This window comes from Micropterus salmoides, unplaced genomic scaffold, assembly GCF_014851395.1.
Source record: "Micropterus salmoides isolate LMB-PRFRI ecotype aquatic unplaced genomic scaffold, ASM1485139v1 Ms_hic_scaffold_7, whole genome shotgun sequence".
Taxonomy (NCBI): domain Eukaryota; kingdom Metazoa; phylum Chordata; class Actinopteri; order Centrarchiformes; family Centrarchidae; genus Micropterus; species Micropterus salmoides.
In genome coordinates, this window is record NW_024044459.1 from 4052319 (window position 1) to 4072204 (window position 19886).

The following is a 19886-nucleotide window of genomic DNA, read 5'->3' on the forward strand; positions in this document are numbered from 1 at the left end:
TCCGAAGCTCATTTTTGTACCAATGTTCATTATCATCTTAATCCGGAACGGTCTTGAACTTCCAACTGATTCAGGACCCATTTCATTTAGGCTTGTGTTGTGTGTGCACGGTTTCCTGATTTGTTGACAAAATGTATATACCATATTAATGGTCGATAAGTTTTTCAATGGCTAATGCCAATATTTAGAGAGTAAGGTTAAGGCAGCCGAAATATAATGCCGATATATTTGTCAACTAGGATGGGAGGAGCATGTTGCCATTTAGAAAAGATGACAGTGACAGAATACATTTAGGGCTCAAAACTAACTTTTATACCACCCATCCAAAACTCACACGGTTGTTCCACAGCAGCCACACTGACAGGGCTGCCTGTAAGTGTGACATTGATGTTCATTGGCCTCTTGAGTGCAATCATCGGCCGATGATCTCAAAATGCCAGATATCAGCATCATGTATGAATATACCCAATGCTACAAAGTAACAAATGTTTCTCCCCAGACTCCCCCCTGCAGGTGAAGATGCTAGATCAATGTTATTTCCCCAGAAATAGCTCCTAATTCATACTTCTGGTTTTTAGATTTTCATACTGTAACCAAGGTGCAATGTCTAAATAAGTCAGCTTTATAGTTGTTGGATGGTGTATTTTGCTGTTTTTTGTAAGTATTTATTATTCAGAGCTAGACTAGCTGTTTCCTCCAGTTTCCAGTTTTTTGCTAGCCAAGCTAACCAAGTCTCAATGAGGATCTTATTCCTGACAGGCAAACCTTTGTGATTCCATTCAATTTCAATTAAATTTTATTTATATAGCGCCAAATCACAACAGCAGTTATCTCAGAGCGCTTTTCATAAAAGAGCAGGTCTAGACCGTACTCTGTGATGTTATTTACAGAAGCCCAACAATTCCAATCAAGAGCAAGCACTAGGCGACAGAGGCAAGGAAAAACTTCCTTTTATGATGACTGCTGTCGCTAAGAAGCAAAGGGGGAAGTAGCATTTTGTTGTCCTAGTGTGAAAAAAAAAAAAAGAGTGCAGTGCAGATGGTTGGGCTTACAAAGTGTCTGGTATTGGCTGAGAAAACCACTGTTCGCATCTAGTCTTCATCGCTGGTTCCTTTAAAACATGACAATCTTTCTGTAACTACGTGTTTTTGTTTTTTTTGTTTGCCTGAACCTTACCAAATCCGAAGTGGCTGCAGATAAGTTGGCGGAAAGCAACAAGCAAACTTCTCCAAATAAAACTTGTACTTGGGCTATCAAACTTGTCATTAGAATGATTTTAGGACAAGACCTTTCCATTTGTGTAGCCTAATATTTATCCACTGTACATTAACTACTGAATCAATGAAGGTCCATCATAAACAAAAAGAGCAAGACCACACCGACAGTACCAAATCTGATTTTTAATACAAAGCCTGACATATCATCTGACTATGTCTAACCAATAACCCCACAACAATCTGTTTGCTTCATATTGGTTACCCTCTTGCCGTCTGAGCTTTATTTTATACCCACTCCCTCCCCCCCATCTCGCCTCAATCAGCAGCCTGGCCATCTGTGCGGCCACCGTCTGGAGACACGGCGTCCACATCTCACTTACAAAGCACCCGGCGAGCTCCATCACTCACATCCAGACCAGTGCAGAGTGTGGGCTGTTGGTGCCTCAGATCCCCCTATCTGTGTCAGTGTACCACCCTGCTATCAACAGCTGCAGACCCCTGACCCGACACACGCCAGCTGCCCCCCTCCTACCTCCATCCCTTGCCCCACAGTCAACACCAGCATATGTTCTCCCTGGAGCATACACCAACACACACAAGCTGTGTCCAACGCACACGTGCCTCTGTCGCCCTCCCCTGAGCAGACACACACTTATATTGACGTACAACACACAAACACGCATGCACACAAAAGGTGAATGTCTGTGAGCACCCCTACCTCGCTGATCCTAAAACTCTGAGATATATCACAGCTTTTGAGTCAGATTTACAGAAAGATCACAAGTGAACAGTTCAATTTAGGAATAATGTCTTCCATATTCTTTGCACTGATGTAGAGGCAACACTTATATATTTATATGCATTTTGTCACTATACTATTTTATTGTTACAGTTTGTTTGCCTACTGAGAAATTAAAGACAAAGCCATTGTTGTATGTGTTTAAACTAATTTACATTACATTACTGCTAACAGCTTTAATGAAATCACCTAAATTACAAAATACTTACTTCCAGTCATATATAGCCATCCAGGTAGTTTGTTTTTTATTTGATCAGGTTTTGAGATATCTGTGTCTGAGGTTTCTGCCTCCACCCAACAATCAAAGTGAATGGACTTTCATTTGTGCTGCGCACAGCAATGGACAAGACTAAGGATCAACGGCAACACTAGCTAGTCTGTGAGACTGCGCTAATGGAAATGTTAGTATGCAACCATGCTCACAGTGCAACAATGCAACTAAACCAACTAAAGTTTACAGACAGAAACCTACATGTTCAAAGTTAACATGCAAGTTCAAGCATTAAGATTACAGGTATAAAACTTTATTTTCAAGCACACCTTTTTTAAATGATATAATCTTCCATAGTATAGGGCTGTCGCAATAACCGCAAAATTGAAATACCGCACTATTAGTCAAGCCTACCGCGGAGGATGGCAAGCACCACAACAACCGTGATGGAAGCTGTAAGTGTTGTCGTGTTGTTTTACTTTTTATTTTAAGGTTAGCTAACTTGATGTGACATATTGCACGACTAAGGTGGCTAGCAGGCCCGGTGAAGGTTGGACTAACGTAATCCTGAGGGACAGTCAAGAGAAACTGAATGGTAAGCCTCATTTGAAGCTCACTAACTAACGAGAGTAGTGTGTCAGATGCCTGCAGCTGTTTTTCATGTTGCTTTCTGTGGAAATTTAGTTATAAGGTTACTCCTGCGCAGTGGTTAGTTGTGAACAACCCATTCTTCTCCGCACCGGTGTGTGTGTGTGTGTGTACATTGCTGCAAGATGTAAATTGACTTGATAGACATGCCCTGAAGGTAACTATATAGCTAACATTATGTGCGAAAAAGACAGTCAAACTACAAAAATGAATTTGCTTGGCAATGTTGTTGACTAGCACCCAGCAGCTAGTTTGCTCCGACCATAAAGCTGCTGTTAGTCTCGCTGTGCAGTGGAGGGGAGATCCACAGACACTCTTACGATGCTATATGGCACCAAAGTACTTCATTGATGAAAAATGCAATATCTCATCCAGTTGAGCCCCAACATATTACCGCGGGGGAAATTACTTCACCGCAACAGCCCTTCCATAGTATAATGTTTTTGTTTATGATCACTATCTTAGTTTTGCACATGAGTATCTATCTTAGTTCGCTAATCAGCATTAAACAAAAAGTAGGCTACAATTTAGTGAATGTCCTTTGTTTTGCAGGTATTCAGTCGTTAACAAAAGTCTCTGACAAATCTAAGACCAGATGATGGTGCTATGGGAAAAGTCATTAGAATGGGAAACATCAATGTCTGCCGTTGCTGGAAAAAAACAGTTCTAATTCCTAGGCTTGGACCCCGCTTACAACTGCTTGCAGTTGTAAGCGGGGTCCAAGCCTCCCGGCGCCAGACGCCACCCTCGCCCCGCTGAGGTCGAGTTTGGTTTAGATCGGCCTTTGCAAACGTAAGATATGACATTAAATCCTGTTTTCAGCGTTTTCGCAAACATCTGTTAGCTTATAATTGGGACATTTTTTGTCGGATCAAAATTTCCTCTACAAACTTTTATCAGCTTGGTCCAGAGATGGTCCATGCCAAAATGTGGTGCCGATCGGAGTTGCCGCTTCGGAGGAGTTAATTTAAAAAGGTTTTTCAGTTTTCGTTATTTAGCGAAGTTAAAGGCGTGTCCTATACCATACGATTTGGCAGTCTCCCCCAAATACATAGACATAAGGTTTATGATTGTGAGATATAGCGGCGCGTAGTTATGAGTCAAAATGTGCATTGGTTTGACATCCCATTGAAATGAATGGGGTTGTTCCACGGTATTTGAGCTTCGATTATAGCGCCATCTTTAGGCCGAATTGCACCAACGTTTTCAGGTATCATCAGGGGCCCATTAGGAATAAATGACCCAAATTTGGTATCAATCGGACCTGTGGTTATGGAGATATAAAATGAATGTAAGTCAATGGGATTTTTTTTTTTTTTTTTTTTTTTTTTTTAATAGCGCCAACTAGGGGCTAACTGCACAAACTTTTGCACAGCCCGTCAGGGGGGCATGGCACATAAGGTCCTCAAGTTTGGTGTTGATCGGACATTCCAAACCTTAGATATGATGTAACTTCCTGTTTTCAGCGTTTTTGCAAATATTTGTTAGCCTATAATCAGGACATTTTTTGTCGGATCAAAATTTCCTCTACAAACTTTTATCAGCTTGGTCCAGAGATGGTCCATGCCAAATTTGGTGCTGATCGGACTTGACGCTTTGGAGGAGTTAATTAAAATAGGTTTTTCAGTTTTTGCGATGTAGCAAAGTTAAAATGTCATCGCACAAAGGCGTGTCCTATACCATACGATTTGGCAGTATCCCCCAAATACGTAGACATAAGGTTTATGATGCGAGATATAGTAGTGTAGGCGGAAATGGGCGTGGCCTTTACCAGGAAATTCAGGTCGATCTCCCGAACGCGTGGATATAAGGTTTTACATATGTGATACCTTGCAATCGCGGGTTCCCAGCCCACTCGGGCTTGGACCCCCAATTATATTCTAGATACCACTGGAGGCAAGTGAGAAATGTTTCTGTGATTTTGGTGAACTGACGCTTTAAATGCTAAAAAGGTTTTCTCTCTTCTTCCAGTCAATTTTATTTTCATATGATGTGAAAATAATGTAAAGACTTACAATTTGATTGACATCAGTAATGTCAAAAAGTTGTCATGTCTATTTCTATATTAGTCAAAGATACGTTAGTGCTGTGTGGTAATGCAGTGCAGACTTTTCAAATTGCTCTCCAGACATGATATTCATTGCAAAGGATTACAAACTCAGTCTCAAGTCTCCTGAGAAAATGTTAATACTATGGGTGTGACAACCCATGACACGTAACCCACCAGAAGAGACGAGATTCGAGATTGGGTTCACAAGATCAAGACGAGACAAGATTTTAACACTATTTTTAAGAAATGCTGAATTACAAGAAAATTTTGAGCATTAAATACTGGTGAATTTTTCTGCACCAGTTTATGGTGATTTTTTATTTTATTTATGTAAAGAGAAAAACAAAATTCAGGTGGCAGGTGACAATTCAAACTCTATAGCTATATAGTATAACAGAATATAAGCCAGTGCAGCTCTCAGTCATTCTGTGCTGCTATCAGATCTGTTTCTCTGTTTTTCTGTAGATCAACTTATTTAATATCACCCCTGCTGATTCATGATTTAGACTCCCCTCCTCTTTGTGTCTTTGTTTGGGGAAGTAACCTCTTTAAATGCGATTGTGGCACCTTTTCACCACAATGATAAATTAATTTTAATTTAGTTATAAACTCCTGGACTTTAATAGCTGTGTTTCAGCAGATTTTCTTCTCATGTTCAAAACTTTCTGCACATTCACATTCTCTACCACATATCTGTGTTCTCTGACATGCCCAGAGAAAAGTCATAATATTACCAGACTTTGATAAGTCCATTTGCCCAATACTCTGCAGTGCATTACATTTTTGATTTGCTGGTAGTAACGTTATCCCCTTCAGACCATTTGACCGACGCAGTTTGGGACTGCATGTTGCATGTGAAACAGAGAGTATATGAAACCCTTTTGATCAGACAGAAATCTCACCAAAGATCCACACACACACACGTTAACTTCGGGAGCTCAGATAAAGTGCTCACAGTCCCAAACAGAGCAGGCTGCGCTTTAGTTTTTAGATGTGTACGTTTTAAAACCAGCTATGTTACCACTCATCTCATCTCACAGCTGCTTGGACTCACAGTGCGAGCGGTGTGGTTTATTACTATCACATCACAAGATCTCGTCTCATCCCTAGTTAATACTGTATTAAAATTATTGGAAATGTTAGCTGCCTGGGAGGTAGAAAAACACATTTTAAAATAAAAAAAACTACAGCATGCTTTGGATAATGGTCAGTTTTCTGCTACAATGTTCTTTCAACAGAAGGGCAATGACTGTACAAGGACACACTGCGAGGATATTGGTCAATCAGTCCTCCCACACATCGTTTTCCATTTTCTCTGCTGCTTTCTGGTCAGGATTAAGCCTGGTTTCAGTCCATACTCCAAGGCTGCAGTGTACACTGATAATGGACCAACAGTAGAGAAGAATTGAGCTCTCCAGTGTGTGGTCTCTGTTGCTAATCCTCATGACAGTTTATTGACCATTACAGCCCGAGGCTGGGAAGGCTTCCAGCAGTAGCCAATACAACCGGAGCCCGCTCCGCTGTGGCCCATTGTGTGTTGACAAAGAAAGGCTGCATCTTTAACCTTTCACCTCCACAACCTCAGCAACCTCCGACGCAATCAGCTCCCCATCAAAATAACACACTACCTCTTGTCCCTTCTGTATCCCTCCTTGTTGATGAAGACATGCTATGCATGCTCAATATGGCATTTACCACAAGGGACTCAGTAGTGTAGCTCTGAGCTCTTTCAGGCAGATTGAATGGAAGGTGGCATTTGCAAGTGTAAGCAAGTGAATGCAGACATCTCTTTACGCCATGTGACTGAACCCCTGAATTACGCTGTTCTGAGCAATTTATGGACAGAAAAATAATTGTAAAACAATTCTGATAATCAATTCATTGCATCAGTGAGTTTAAGAAAAAATGCTAAACACTCTCTGGTTCCAGCTTCTTGTGAGGATTGTATGCCATATATCATAGTAAACTGAACAGCTTTCAATTTATATATCTTTCTATTCAAAATAATTTGCATTTTAAATTTTTCGCTATTTACTGACATTCTACAGAATGACTGATCGAGAAAATAATCTGCAGATTTATCTAAAATTAAAATAATTGTTACTTGCATGTTTGCTTATTGTCTCAGGCTATCACAGTAAGCTTCACCCAGGCTTGACTGTGTGAACTTTCACAAAGTGAAAAATGATTCTGTAACTATGCAATTGCTTTTGAGTTGAAGATGTGGATATGAATGAACACAAATCTGCAGGTTTTATCTGTAATCAAGAGACACACATACACTCTTTCTTGCCCAGAAGCCCATGAGCCTGCTGCTTATAGTTCTTCATGTCTTCTTTACTGAACACCAAAGACAAATAGCATATCCTTAAAATACTAGGGACAGGAAAGACCTTCAAACTCTCTTACAATACATATTGAGTTTGAGTCTTTACAGTGTGGTCAATCAGTAGACACTATAATGTATATTACACTGCAGCAGAATTAACATTCCTAGAAAGTGCCATATGGCTGGACTCGTTGGTGCACGAGGTCACAATGGAGAGGCTTCAACTAGGATTTACATGCAACAGATACTGAATGCACAGTCCCCCAGCCTCTGAAATCCTCAACCTCAAGCAATTAGCCCTGCCCAGGAATCCCTCCCCAACATTCATGCAGCCACTATCAGCCCATCACGGTCCCTGCTCTTCTGTCCCAGATGGCTGGGGTTCCGCATGGCCAGCGGAGGGCAACGCCAGCCTGTTATCTGAGTAGGTTGGCCTCTACCTGCCAGCCTGGCCGGCACTGGGCCAGCCGTGCTCTTATCTCAGCTCTACAAAACACACAGCCACCATCTATCACATGTCACACTGCAGGTCTGGCTCCAAACATGGGACAGGACAGAGGGGAAATGATGACAAAGACGTAGAAAGGGGAGTCAGTCAGTGGGATTAGAGGCTGAATTTAGATACCAGAGTAATCTGGCTATTGGCCATGCCACCATTCAAGCCTTAGTGAGGTCAAACTTTTTCTTTGAACCTCTGGTACCCCCACTGGGTCTCCCTTTTACTGTGAATAAGCCCATTAGTAGGATCTGTCCCTCTTTGACTGAGCAGAAGCAGCTAATACAGAGACCAGAAATAACTCTTGCCATAACAATCGGTGCATTTTTTTTTACATCAAAATTACCCAATTTCCATGTGTAAAAAATTATTTAGAAAATTACTTGAGTTTGTTTAAAACTTTGCAGCCTGACTTGGAACTAAAACCAGACTATCTGCTGTTATCACTGCTGTTTTAACCTTCTTCAACACTGGCTACACTTACCATTCTTTGAATCACATACATAACAAGAAACTGCAAGGCTCCTGTTGTTATTATATTTCATCTTTTAATTTGGTATACAAGATGTTTTCACTACAGTATTGTAGGTTGAGGTGAGATATGTCTTGTTGGAGTTGTCTCTTGTTCCTGCCTCCACCCCAAAACAATGGAAGTTAATGGGACTATGTTTGTGGTGCTCACAGCATTGAAAAAGCATTTCAGAGACATTTGTGGTTCAAGAAATTTGTTTCTGGAGTTTTGTTTGCTTTTGAGCACCATTTACATCTACTGTTTTTGGGTTGCAGCATAAACAAGAGACAACTACAACAAGACAAATATCTCATAACCTGGATAAGTCAAACCAAACTACACAGCAACATTATACTAGCCTTGTTCCAGGCCTCGGAATCACCATCCACATCTCCAGTTTGTTTAGAGATTCAAATAGGCCAGGTGTTTCCAGCAGTAGTAGCACTTCAGAGCTTTGGTTTAAATGTGGGGATGTCCTGTTTCGACATATCTAGCTAGGTACATCAACAGAAAAAATGGCCACAAAGATGGGAGGAAGTATGGGATTGAAACTCTTATATTTCCTCAACTAATGTGATAAATGTGGGGCTCTGGTGAAGGTTGAGCCTAGCAGCTGAAAATGACATCTGATGGATATGTGACAGATACTACTGGAGGTTGGCGAGAAAAAAAAAGGTTTTCCAATTTGGGAAAACTTTTAAACATTTTAGTAAAATACTACTTGTATTGTATTTGACTGCATGTTGTGGCTTTAAACTGCCAGTTTGTGTCTTTAGATATCACTATTTTGATTTTTTTATTTCTTGTATGAAAAGTTACTTGATTAACTGATCTATAAATGTTTGCTGATTCAACCTATAGCCAGTTCATGAAAGGCTTTTGGTGTCTGGTATATTTCTCTTGGTAAACATTGTAGGGTGAACATACAGTGACACTTTTCTTATTTCTGGCTCATACGTGGGAAAAGATTCAGACGTGGATCGGTGTAGCTAGCATGAGCAACACTACGGCTGAGCATACAAAGAGCTCTGCCGAAAAAAGCTTTAAACTTCATAAAATGGTAAACCCAACATTTAAAATGTCCTAAACAGCTCTCGCTGCCTATCACTAAATTCCATTCATATTTAAGCACAGCAGCGAGTGACTGCAGTGAGGACAGCACAGATGGGGAATGTTTTCAAAGATTAATCTTGAACAATACAGTTGTGGGCTGTGTGACATCATCTCTTTCACTCACTCACTCACTCAATCAATTACCCCTCCCAACTGTAAGATGGATGAGAGGAAGCAGCAGCCACAGATAGATCATTGTTTTCACACTGCGGCAGGACAGAATGAATCCTGTGCGTGCTGAGAGGTCAGAATAGAGTAGGCTGCGTTACCCTTTGGGCACCACTCGATCCATCCCCCTCCAGCAGGGACACCCAAGCATGACAGTAAGGCGTTTCAGTTTGCCTCAGACAGCCTTGAAGGAGCAGATGGGGTTATAACCAAGTGGCGATATTGCCACTGTGAACACCTGGATTTAGGGCTGTTGCTAGATCACTATCTAGCTGGCTGCTATCAAATCCCTATTGTTCCTTTATGTGGTCAGTGTTGCTTTCATTGGGTGTGAATGGCCTGCTGAATCTAAGAGGGGTGCTGCCTTACACCTGGTAAACCCAAACTTTAAACACACTCTTCATAAGAAACAGTCTGGGTCCTGATTAGCAGTCTGTCTTTAGCTCAGAGCCTCTCAGCGCTCCATGGTGGATATTGCATATGACAGATTGTGAAGGAACTCAAGTACTGGCTTCACAGGCTGCTCCGCGGTCATCCCTTTGACCTCTACACCTGACCCTTGACCTCGGTGTGTAACACAGCGCGGCACAATGTCTACTCTGTCCACCCCGCTGCTTCAGGCTGATAAAGCGCACGCCCCCGTGGTGCTGCCTCGGAGCACCACTCAAGTTCACAGAACATGCACCGAGCTCATGGCCTCACATTTTGACCAGCAGAGGCTTTACACTGGAGGTCACATAGGTCTGATCACCTGGAAGTGACGGAGGGAAGAATTTTCTTCAGAACCTTCATTATGCCCGCAGCATTGGAATATAACATTTTCTATAAAATCACCAGAACCAGAAACCTGAGACACACTACTTTTAAGACTTGTAAAACTGACCCAAAGACATAAAGCACTGCATTCAAGCTGGGCTATGCAATTTATTATAAAAGCATTTTTTGATAAATTTGTTAAAATTCTCTTTACATCCCAACAGCAATTAATAAATCAAAGGCTCTCAAAACATAAAATGATCTGGTACATGTGGCTGTCTCAAGACTGTAATAAACAGGACTGTAAGTCAGACAGGCTGGCCTACCTACCTGCCTACCTGCACTCACTCTGCCTGTGCACTCAAGAGGGAGTGGTTTTGGTGGGAGGGCTTAAAGGCAGAGATACATTCAATATCTAGCTGTCTCTTGCAAGTTTCACCAATATTGCCTGATCCAGCTTAAACTATATATAATATCTTTAGGTTCCATTTTGTAATTGATTTTCCAATATTTTAAAGATTTGTACTTTAAGACACCCTGGGCCAGAAGTATCCAGTGGAAGTAAGGTGGCACTTCCATATGGATTTAGACTAAATATTGGGATATATATAAAATAATGCACATGCACATTTAAAGCATACATTTCTTATTCAGAAAAAAAAAAACTCCATCTCATTGATGGATATTTTAATTAAATTGATCAGCCACTTAAGGTTACAGTTAACCCTCCTTTTTATTTAATGCTACATTGTTGGCCACATTGCATCCTTTAAGATCAAACGATGAGGTGAAGGCCACATATTACAGCCTCAGACATTTTCACAGTGCAGTCATCGGTGCATGTTATGTTAAACTAATGAATGTGTGTCTTTATCAGTGTTAATCCTGGCGGGCAGCAGGGCTGAGGGTCACGCCGTGGTCAGAGGGGTGGGAGCTCTGTCACCGCCACTTGACACGTTCAAAGGAGCAACTTCCCTTTCATCATACCAGAGGTCAGAGTTTTACTACCTCTCAGAGCCACCGAGCGTACTGCACTGTGCAAACTCAGGCCTATAGCAGCCATCTGATAATAATCATCTTACAAAACCAGCCACAAAAATAAAAATAAAAAAAACAAACCAAGAAGCAAAATTTCAAATGTGAAAAATCCACACAGCTGCCTGTTTTTCTGAGCTATTGCACCCATGTATTTGGAGCCCCTATGGAGGGGCTCCTGCACAAAAGTCTCAGTCAACAGCATCCTCCAAACCTGAGCGATTCAGCCTGAAAGTTGGCATATTAAAACATACTTCATTTGATTTTTCAGTGATAACACATTCTTAACACTGCACTGAATGTGTGTGTACTTAAAGCAATTAGTCAATTGCCAGACAGCCATTTATGAAAGAAAAAATGTCAAACATTCTCTGGAGAAAACAAGACATCTGAAGATTGGGCTCGCAGACTGAACAACAAACTGGATAAATGGTTGGATAATAGGAAGAATTGGTAGAAGCAGCCCTAGTGTGCACTGTCCGCCCTTTAGGACTTTCACAACTGAGGTGCGCTGCAGTAAAAAACAAACTCCGGTGAGCATTCAGGGAATGTTTGTGTGTGTGTTTAGGTAATGAGAACAGTAACTGTTTTGCAGATTCCTGTTAAAGGAGTAAATGTGCACAGCTCTGTGTGTCTTTTCTGTTGACTGTGAAATGACTCTGGTGCCTGATCATCAACTTCGTCTGTAAATGACTTCAACAACCAATCACCTTCAACAGCTTCCAATCTGGCTAGCATGGGAGGACTGGCACCTATACTCCAGACCATCACTTAGGAGCTTCAAATGTCCAAATAAGTGACACCTAATCCCCGTTTTCCCCTGTAAAATGGAAATAGCGTTTTTGAACTGAAACTCCTCAGCTGCTCTTTTATAACCCCCCCCGACAACTGCATCCTCCAGCGCTATGGTTTTCACAGGAAAGCCATGCCTACTCTACATACCAAGTTCAGTCTTTTACAGCTGCCTGTAAACTCATCCTCCACCCAAATTCAAACTCAAATTGAAGACATTTATGGCCTCTGGCTATGCTATGTGTTGAATATCACAGAGGCCTGACAAAAGCGTGGTTCACAGATTGCCAGTGACGCTGTACCAATTGTCCCCCATACTTACTGTAATCTATTCAAAAATATGGTTTATGGCGGCTTCTTCCCCCCCATCCTCCCCTGCAGCTCACCGGCAGCTGTTAGAGCCTCAGGTTGTGTCAGGATCAAGCTAGCAAACATCTCAGAGAGCAGCCTCACTGCCATCCCAGCCTGTAGCTCATGGATCAAGTGGAGGCTGTAAATACTTTCCTGGGTTACGTGGAGGTCAGCAGAGAGCGGGCCATTAATGCTTCAAGAGCAACATCCCTCTGACCCTGGTCACCGTTCCCATAGCACTCACTGCCACCTCCCCCACGTGTCCATCACAGTCCACACAACAACAAAATCACAAGCACAGCCTCGGGGGAAGAGCTCTGAGCTCGGCAGGAGGATGGGAGAAGTGCAGGAAGATGATAGAAATGTTTGTGGGCTTAAAAAAGTATGTTTAGTTTATCAAGTGAACTGAAAAAAATATTACCGTCAATCAATTATTAATAGATAAAAATGAGAACTGCTTTGTGAGTACTTAAGTATCAAAAGTCATAAACACTAAATAATTAAAGGTGACTCACCATGTCACCTTTAGATGTATCCATTCACTTAATAGTCTATCACCCTTCTATCCACAATAGTCTTTCCACATGAATAGTCCAATTTCCATAAGGTCATTTTTCTCACTGCATCCTTCCTCCTTTATGTGGATATTTTCTGCTTTTCTCAGTTTAAATCATTATGAACTAAATATCTGTCACTGCTGATCAAAAACAAACCTTGGATTCTGGGAAACTATGTTGGATTTTTTTTTTTTTACTGTTTTCTGACCTCTTATAGAGCACATGATTAATCAAGAAAATAACTGTCAGATTAATCAATAATGGAAAAATATCACAAGTTGCAGCCCTAACAAATGATAGAAAGTGCTAAAGGATGATGGTAATGGTTTTGATTTAATCAAACCATGACACTTTTAATCTAATTATAACTGCATGTAGTCAGTCACAAGCAATGTAAATCCTTTTTTGAATTTAGGATTATTTCTTTCAAGATTAAAGGCAGATTTGTGCTCATGAGTGCAAATGAAAGAAACCAGGTGGTTAATTGTGGTTTTAAACTATTCTTTAAGGTCAGAACATGACAAACACTTGATGCCAAATAGTGCATCACTTCACAAATTTGAGGTTAAACATTCAAAACAATGATGATTAAATATTTTCACAGCAAATTAGTAAAATTAAGTTAAAGAAAATTTCCGGCCCTTTTCCTCAACAAAATTATCTTACTAGAAAAATTAAGTGCTAATTTGTTTGTAATTCAAAAGAATTAAATCATTGAATTTATTGAACATTTGTTATAGTGTTTTTGAGGAAAATAATATCGCCATAATTCTTGTTATTGTTCTATTGCTCAGCCCTACCATTTACTGATGGTAATACACATAGTTGTAGCAACCGTACACCCACACACTAACCTAATCTAACAAAATGGCTTGTATTTTTATTAACCAAAGGGGTTTTGCAGAAAATGCTTACATTTCTTAAAGTAAGGTTTAATTTTGGTACCGATACCAAAGTATTATATTGGCACTAGTATCAAAGAAGTACAAACAATCTTTACAGTCAAAGCAATAAAATCGAATTTGGGATAATCCCATTTGTTCCCGAGGCTGTTTCGCCCGGTTCAGGGAATTTCAGAGGGTCAGTGTCTTAAAACAAGATAGTATAAAGAAGGTAAACTGGTTAAAGAAAAAAATGCTTCAAGACAATAGGATTGTAGGAGTCCATTGTAGTGTAACATGTAAAATAACATTTCTTCCGGTTGCAACATGCAAAGCACCTGAAGTGTCAGGTTAGAGGGTGTCTGTGTGATGTGGCTGTTTGAATGTCGTCCTGATAAGAGGGGGGAACGATCCAAAGCCAATTCGAACCAGTAGCGTTGTGTATGCAGTTGTTGCTGTTCTGTCATTGCTATTGCATCACCATCTGACCTTCTTCATTCTGACCACGCACACGTGTGTTGCCAGGAAACAGCAGCATCAGGATGAAGGGCTTTCAGCCTCTAGACCTCTCAGCCAGCAACTCGGCCTCATTCTTCACACCAAGTCCTCATCATTCAACCATCCCATCATTGACACGTTTATTTGTCTTTGAAATCTTCATTTGTTCCTTCTAAAATCTATGTAATTAGTGAAGATCAAGTCCAGAATATAAATGTTGTACTCTTTTCTATTTTGCCGTCCAAAATTACAACCGGTCAACTCACATTTCTGTAGTCAGAAGTCATACCAGGCAACAAATCAGAAAACAGCGAGCATGAGGAAGTAAGCATGACAGTGACAAAAAGGATGCATAAAAAAGACCAAATAGTGTCCCAAAAGTAAAAAGGTTTCAGCCAATACCCCGCTAACACACATAAGAGATTCAAAAATGATCAAGACTATGTAAAAAACAGACTTTTTATTTTTAATGTCAGAATAACTAAATAGGCAAATATGAAAACAAAATGATGTTAAATTCATGCATGTATTTTTACAGTGTTTTCTGAAATGTATGTGATATTTAGAGGAGAGGAAACAAAACAAATGGTGTCTTTATCTAAACCGAAAGGATATTTCGCTACACTAATACATACATTATAAATAGTGACAATATGTTCAGATGCATCACCATCTTAAAATGTTTTGTAAATTAGTGTTTTGTTAAGCAAATTGTTTAACTGTGTACGCATTTCTCTTTTCAGTTTAAATTGTTTAAACTTAAAAACTGAAAAAAGTTCAATTAATCAGGCCACTCCTCCCTTAATTTATAAAACATTTGCCAAATCAAAGTTTATTTCTCGGAATTTGTTCAGCAAGTTGTTAATTTTTGCTGACAAAATAAGTAAATCCAGTTTATGCAGGGTTAAATGATTAGTCTTAAGTCTTTACCTTTTCTTCAATGATCTCTCATCATTATAGCACACACAGGCCCTCATTCTGATAACACACTTTAAAATGCCTTCATTCATCAAAATGTTCTCTTTAAACAGTAAAACCATCTGCTGTGGAGCGTGCTGTGAGATAAATCACTTTGTTTGAAATGCTAATCAGCCTGGGCGAAGAATTTTCTTGAGTCTGGTGAAATTATCTTGGAATGGGTGGAGTCCTTAGATTAACTCCCCTGTATTCCTACATTTGAAACTAGTAATCATTTCCTTGAGTTTCTTAGTTATTTGTTTAAAAAAATCATTGCAGCAGGGGGGTCATATCTGATGTTCCTTGTTTCAAGACAGTGCCACTTGATTGAAGAAACAGACTGATCTGCACTGTAAAAATAGAAACTTTTGGCAAACTGCTTTACAAATTGGGACATTTCAACATTTTCTATTGTACTAAATAACTTTTTTAATATTTTGTGTAGTTTCAGATATTCCATTCAGTCTAAATAAAAATCTAAACACTTGATAAATAACTTTTAATACCTGTTAAATCGCTTAGTTGAAGAGAAAAACCTAACTCCTGAAAATCCAAGACTCTAAGAGAAGACTAAGCTGCCCTGCTGCAATTATTGGTTGATGAACAAACTAGACTGGCAAAACTTTTTTTTAAAAACGCAACTATTTTGAGAATTGTTTCAGCTATTTTACAAACAAAATGCCAATCATTCTCTGCTTCCAAACACAGGGATTTGCTGCGTTTCTCTGTAACCTTTTTTTTCTTTTTTTACATTTCATAGACCAAATGATGAGCCATCTAATCGAGAAATTATGTTTTTCATCTTAACTGCACAGAAAAGTTGGTTCTGTAAAATTATTATGATTAAGGCTTTGCTCTCTTTACTGTAAGAAAGCAAACAGTCCACGTCTGCCCTCTTTTCATTCAATTTGACCCTTATTTTCATCCAAATTAGTACCACTGCTCTGTTAGAACATTACATATTTGTTCCAACAATTCAAAATACATTAATTTGATGTGTGTGTGTGTGCATGAGAGAGAGGTGAGGTGCTTGTCACTGTAGATGCAGATCTACTGATGGCGGAGGGAGTCAAGTTAAGTAGATGAAGAAAACAACATGATTGATCACATCTGCCTGCGGGGCCCACCTCCGGCAACCCTCCTCCACCGCCACCAGAAGCAGCTCCTCCTTCTCTACTGTACTCCTGCTGGCTCATTATTCAAGCGTCACGGCAGGGGGTTTCGCATCCTGTCCCTGCCCCACCCACTGCCAGCCGTCCCCTTCACCCTGCCCCGAGGGAAAGGACAGACCCCCGAGCCAGAGCAGGGGCTGACAAAGCACTTTCTTTGAGAATATCTGCCCCACCGTGCCAGCTGCAAACCCCCGAGGCCCAAACATGGATCCACACAAAAAGTCAACCCCTCCACCCAACCGGTCTTCCTCCTTCTTCTTCATACAATTCCAGTTCAATTACATTAAAACAAGCATACTTCAGTGAGGAGGGGAGGTTGTTCAATTCAAAGATCAATGGAAATTCAGTTTGTTTTTCAAAATGTGGTTATGTGGAAAAGCTGGGACAGGAGCTGGAAGGAGGGTTTGGCTGCTTTGTTTTCCAACAATGTGAGGTGATAGAAAGGCTAACAGTCAACACTTGTGCACTTCTGACCAGTCAGTAACGGGTTAACCAGCTGGACCTTAACATCTGTCTTTCTTCTTTGGCTGCAACTAACAAATATTTTTCAGATACATGCTTTTCATTGCTCTGTGTCGGAAATGTGCTATATCACTGAAGCTGCCTTGCCGGGCCTATTTTCTGGATTTACTCAATCATGGTGGGGGGGGCGCCCACTCCAAAATTGAACATTTGCAATTAACAGTCACAAACAGTGCAAACCATCACAATTTAAAAGCTAGTACTAGAGAATTGTTTGGTCTTTTCGCTTTAAAAAATGACTTGACTGAATTGTGTTATTAAAAATAGTTGCCAATTATTTTACTCTTGATCAACAATTTGACTAATTGACTACTCATTTCTGCTCTGCATTATTCAAAAAGGCCTTCCTTGCTTAGAATTATCATTCAGTATAATATTAGATTTAAAATATAATGGGAATTTTTTGCAATTTTCTCTTTATTGTATTACAAGAACTGTTTTCAAGGTGATGTGTACATTTCTAAAATACCTTTTAATTTGGTGAATTTTACTGTTTAGAAATAACAAAATTACTGAAATTCCAAATTAATGAAATTGATTATTTCAAAATTAAATCCTGTTAAAAGTATCTTCAAGCAACTGTTTCCTTTGGCTTATTCTATTTGTTGTTTTATGTATTTAGTTATGTTTTTACTTTGTTTTATTGTGCCATGACAGATGCAAAAACATTGCTCAACAAGAGATGTTCAAATCTTTCAAGATTATTACTTAAAAAGACTTTCATTACCGATTATTGTGTTGTTTGCTTCAATTGATGTATTCATTGTTTTGTTTATATAATGTCAGAAAATTGTTCTTTTTTTTTTTTAAAAAAAGGGCTGTTACAATTTCCTGAAGCCCAAGATGAGGCCTAAAATGTCATGGCAAGAAATGGTTCAAACCGCCTCCAATATTTAAAAAGAAAGACAGTAAAACAACACATTTGAGAGGTTGGAACCAGAGAATATTTAAAGTTTATTACTTTAAATGATAAATTAATAAACAAAATTGGTGACAGTAAATTTTCTGTGGCTCGACTAATAATTTTTTACTAAAATAAAGGTTTTGAAAATCATTTTAATCTATCATTTTTTGTAACTATTAGAATGCTCTATGCAAGACAGTCTATGCACTGTGTGTTACAAAAGCAAGAAAACTTGTTTTGATAAATCCATCGAATTTTCTATAATCTTTATAGCCTAATTAAGTGTTATTCTGCAATCAAGTCACACACAAATATACCAATCAAAAGACATAGTCCATGTTAACGTCCACATAAATCACAGTGAGCTGCTCAGTTCAGGAAGAGTGAAAGGAATTTTAATCTTGTAAATGTCAATAAATCTTCAGTCACCCACATGGGGCACGATATGCGACTGGCGCCTGGGACAGACACTGCTAGTGAAAGGCATTGTGGGGCGTTTGGACCTGGAACTGGTCAATATGGAACATATTAAAGAATCATAAATTGTAAGCAAACGGAATAACCGATGGGGAAACTTTTGTTCCAGTGTGATCTCCAAGTGAGTAAGCAGCAAAGTCAGTGTCATTTACAAGCGGTGACACACACAAATTCGACCCATCTTGCCTGTTTATCGCTTTTCCTTCCCCTCACCTTCGTTTCCATCTTTACCATCCTGAGCAGCGCATGCAACACCGGATTTTGGGGACTAAGGCTTTTGGCTTAAGGGCGTTCTCCAAGTTCAAAAGTTCACCTTTTACGATCTCCCCGAGCCTGACCGACCACCTCCAAATAAAAACATTCCGACCTCTGTTCCCAGCCCAACTCCAGCTATCGCGCACACACACGCACACACACACACACACACACACACACACACACAGCTCAAGGAGCAAGCAAACACACAGTAAAGACAATCCAATCATTTCCACTTTCCACAAACTCAGCTACATTTCAGAACAAAATGCGTTCTCGTATGATTGCAAGCCACCGCTGGTTAAGATACACTGAACGTTTGACAGCCTAAACTTCATGTAGCAGGCATAAATGACAACAAAACACTGCTTTCACACTACTGTGTGTTTCTTTTCTGTGTTTATTTCCATTGCACGCATTATATTAGCAAGTAGGCTATGTGGAGTTTGGATAAGTGGCTTTGAGAACGGGCTGAAGCGCAGGTAAGCTGCTCATGCAGCATCAGTGATGGATGCGCTGATTGGGGCTAATCAAAAATAGTGCAGCCATGCTGTGGTGTTTGGAGGTGAGGAAAGGTGTGTTCCAGTCACACACAGCAGCAGTGTGTTGTGGTTAGACTGTAGTGGTGGTGTGTGTGAACATGCAGCTTGTGTTTGCCTACCGTTAACGGACTTGGCGTTGTTTCTCTCGGGGTAGTCGAACCCATTCGTCCTCTTCTCTATTTCCATCCTCCTGCATGGGCTGATCCCGAGTCAGCCCGATGTCGCCTCTCACCGACACAAAACAACCTGCACAATGTTGATGGCGATGATGGTGATAATGCAGTCTGAAGTGTGATCACGCTGCCACTGCTTTGTCTCTGTCCTCAGCCTGGCTGGCTCAATGCTCGGACCGCCGTCCCATGATTTCGCCTACTGTTTCCAGTCAGCGGGGAATTACTGGATCCACACCCCCAGGAGTGGTGCGTTCGAGGTCTGTGAAGAGGGTAGAGGATATCGGCTTCTTATGGCCAATGAAAAAGCAGACGCAGAGGTAGCCTAACTAAATAATGTTCAAATCTTAAAGCAAGACTAGTAACTTTAGACAAAGGAAACAGCATCTCTTTCAAATGAAAAGTAGAATTCATAAGCAATTCATTAATAGTAATCAATAATTGCAAAACTGTGTACAGTTCTAGTCTACATAAA

The 19886-nt window shown here is 40.2% G+C and overlaps 1 protein-coding gene across 2 annotated transcripts in view; it reads right to left on the reverse strand.

Annotated features, from left to right (window-relative positions):
* The window catches only part of LOC119892010 (nuclear receptor subfamily 6 group A member 1-A), a 96255-nt gene extending 76589 nt beyond the window's left edge, over positions 1-19666 (reverse strand). The window contains exon 1 of one of the 2 annotated variants that reach the window (XM_038704064.1): positions 19361-19666. In XM_038704064.1, coding sequence (XP_038559992.1) covers positions 19361-19427 — 67 coding nt within the window. In that variant the 5' untranslated portion in view covers positions 19428-19666. The remainder of the gene's footprint in view (positions 1-19360) is intronic. The other variant, XM_038704066.1, reaches the window with a different exon arrangement.
* Positions 19667-19886: the final 220 nt, after the last annotated feature.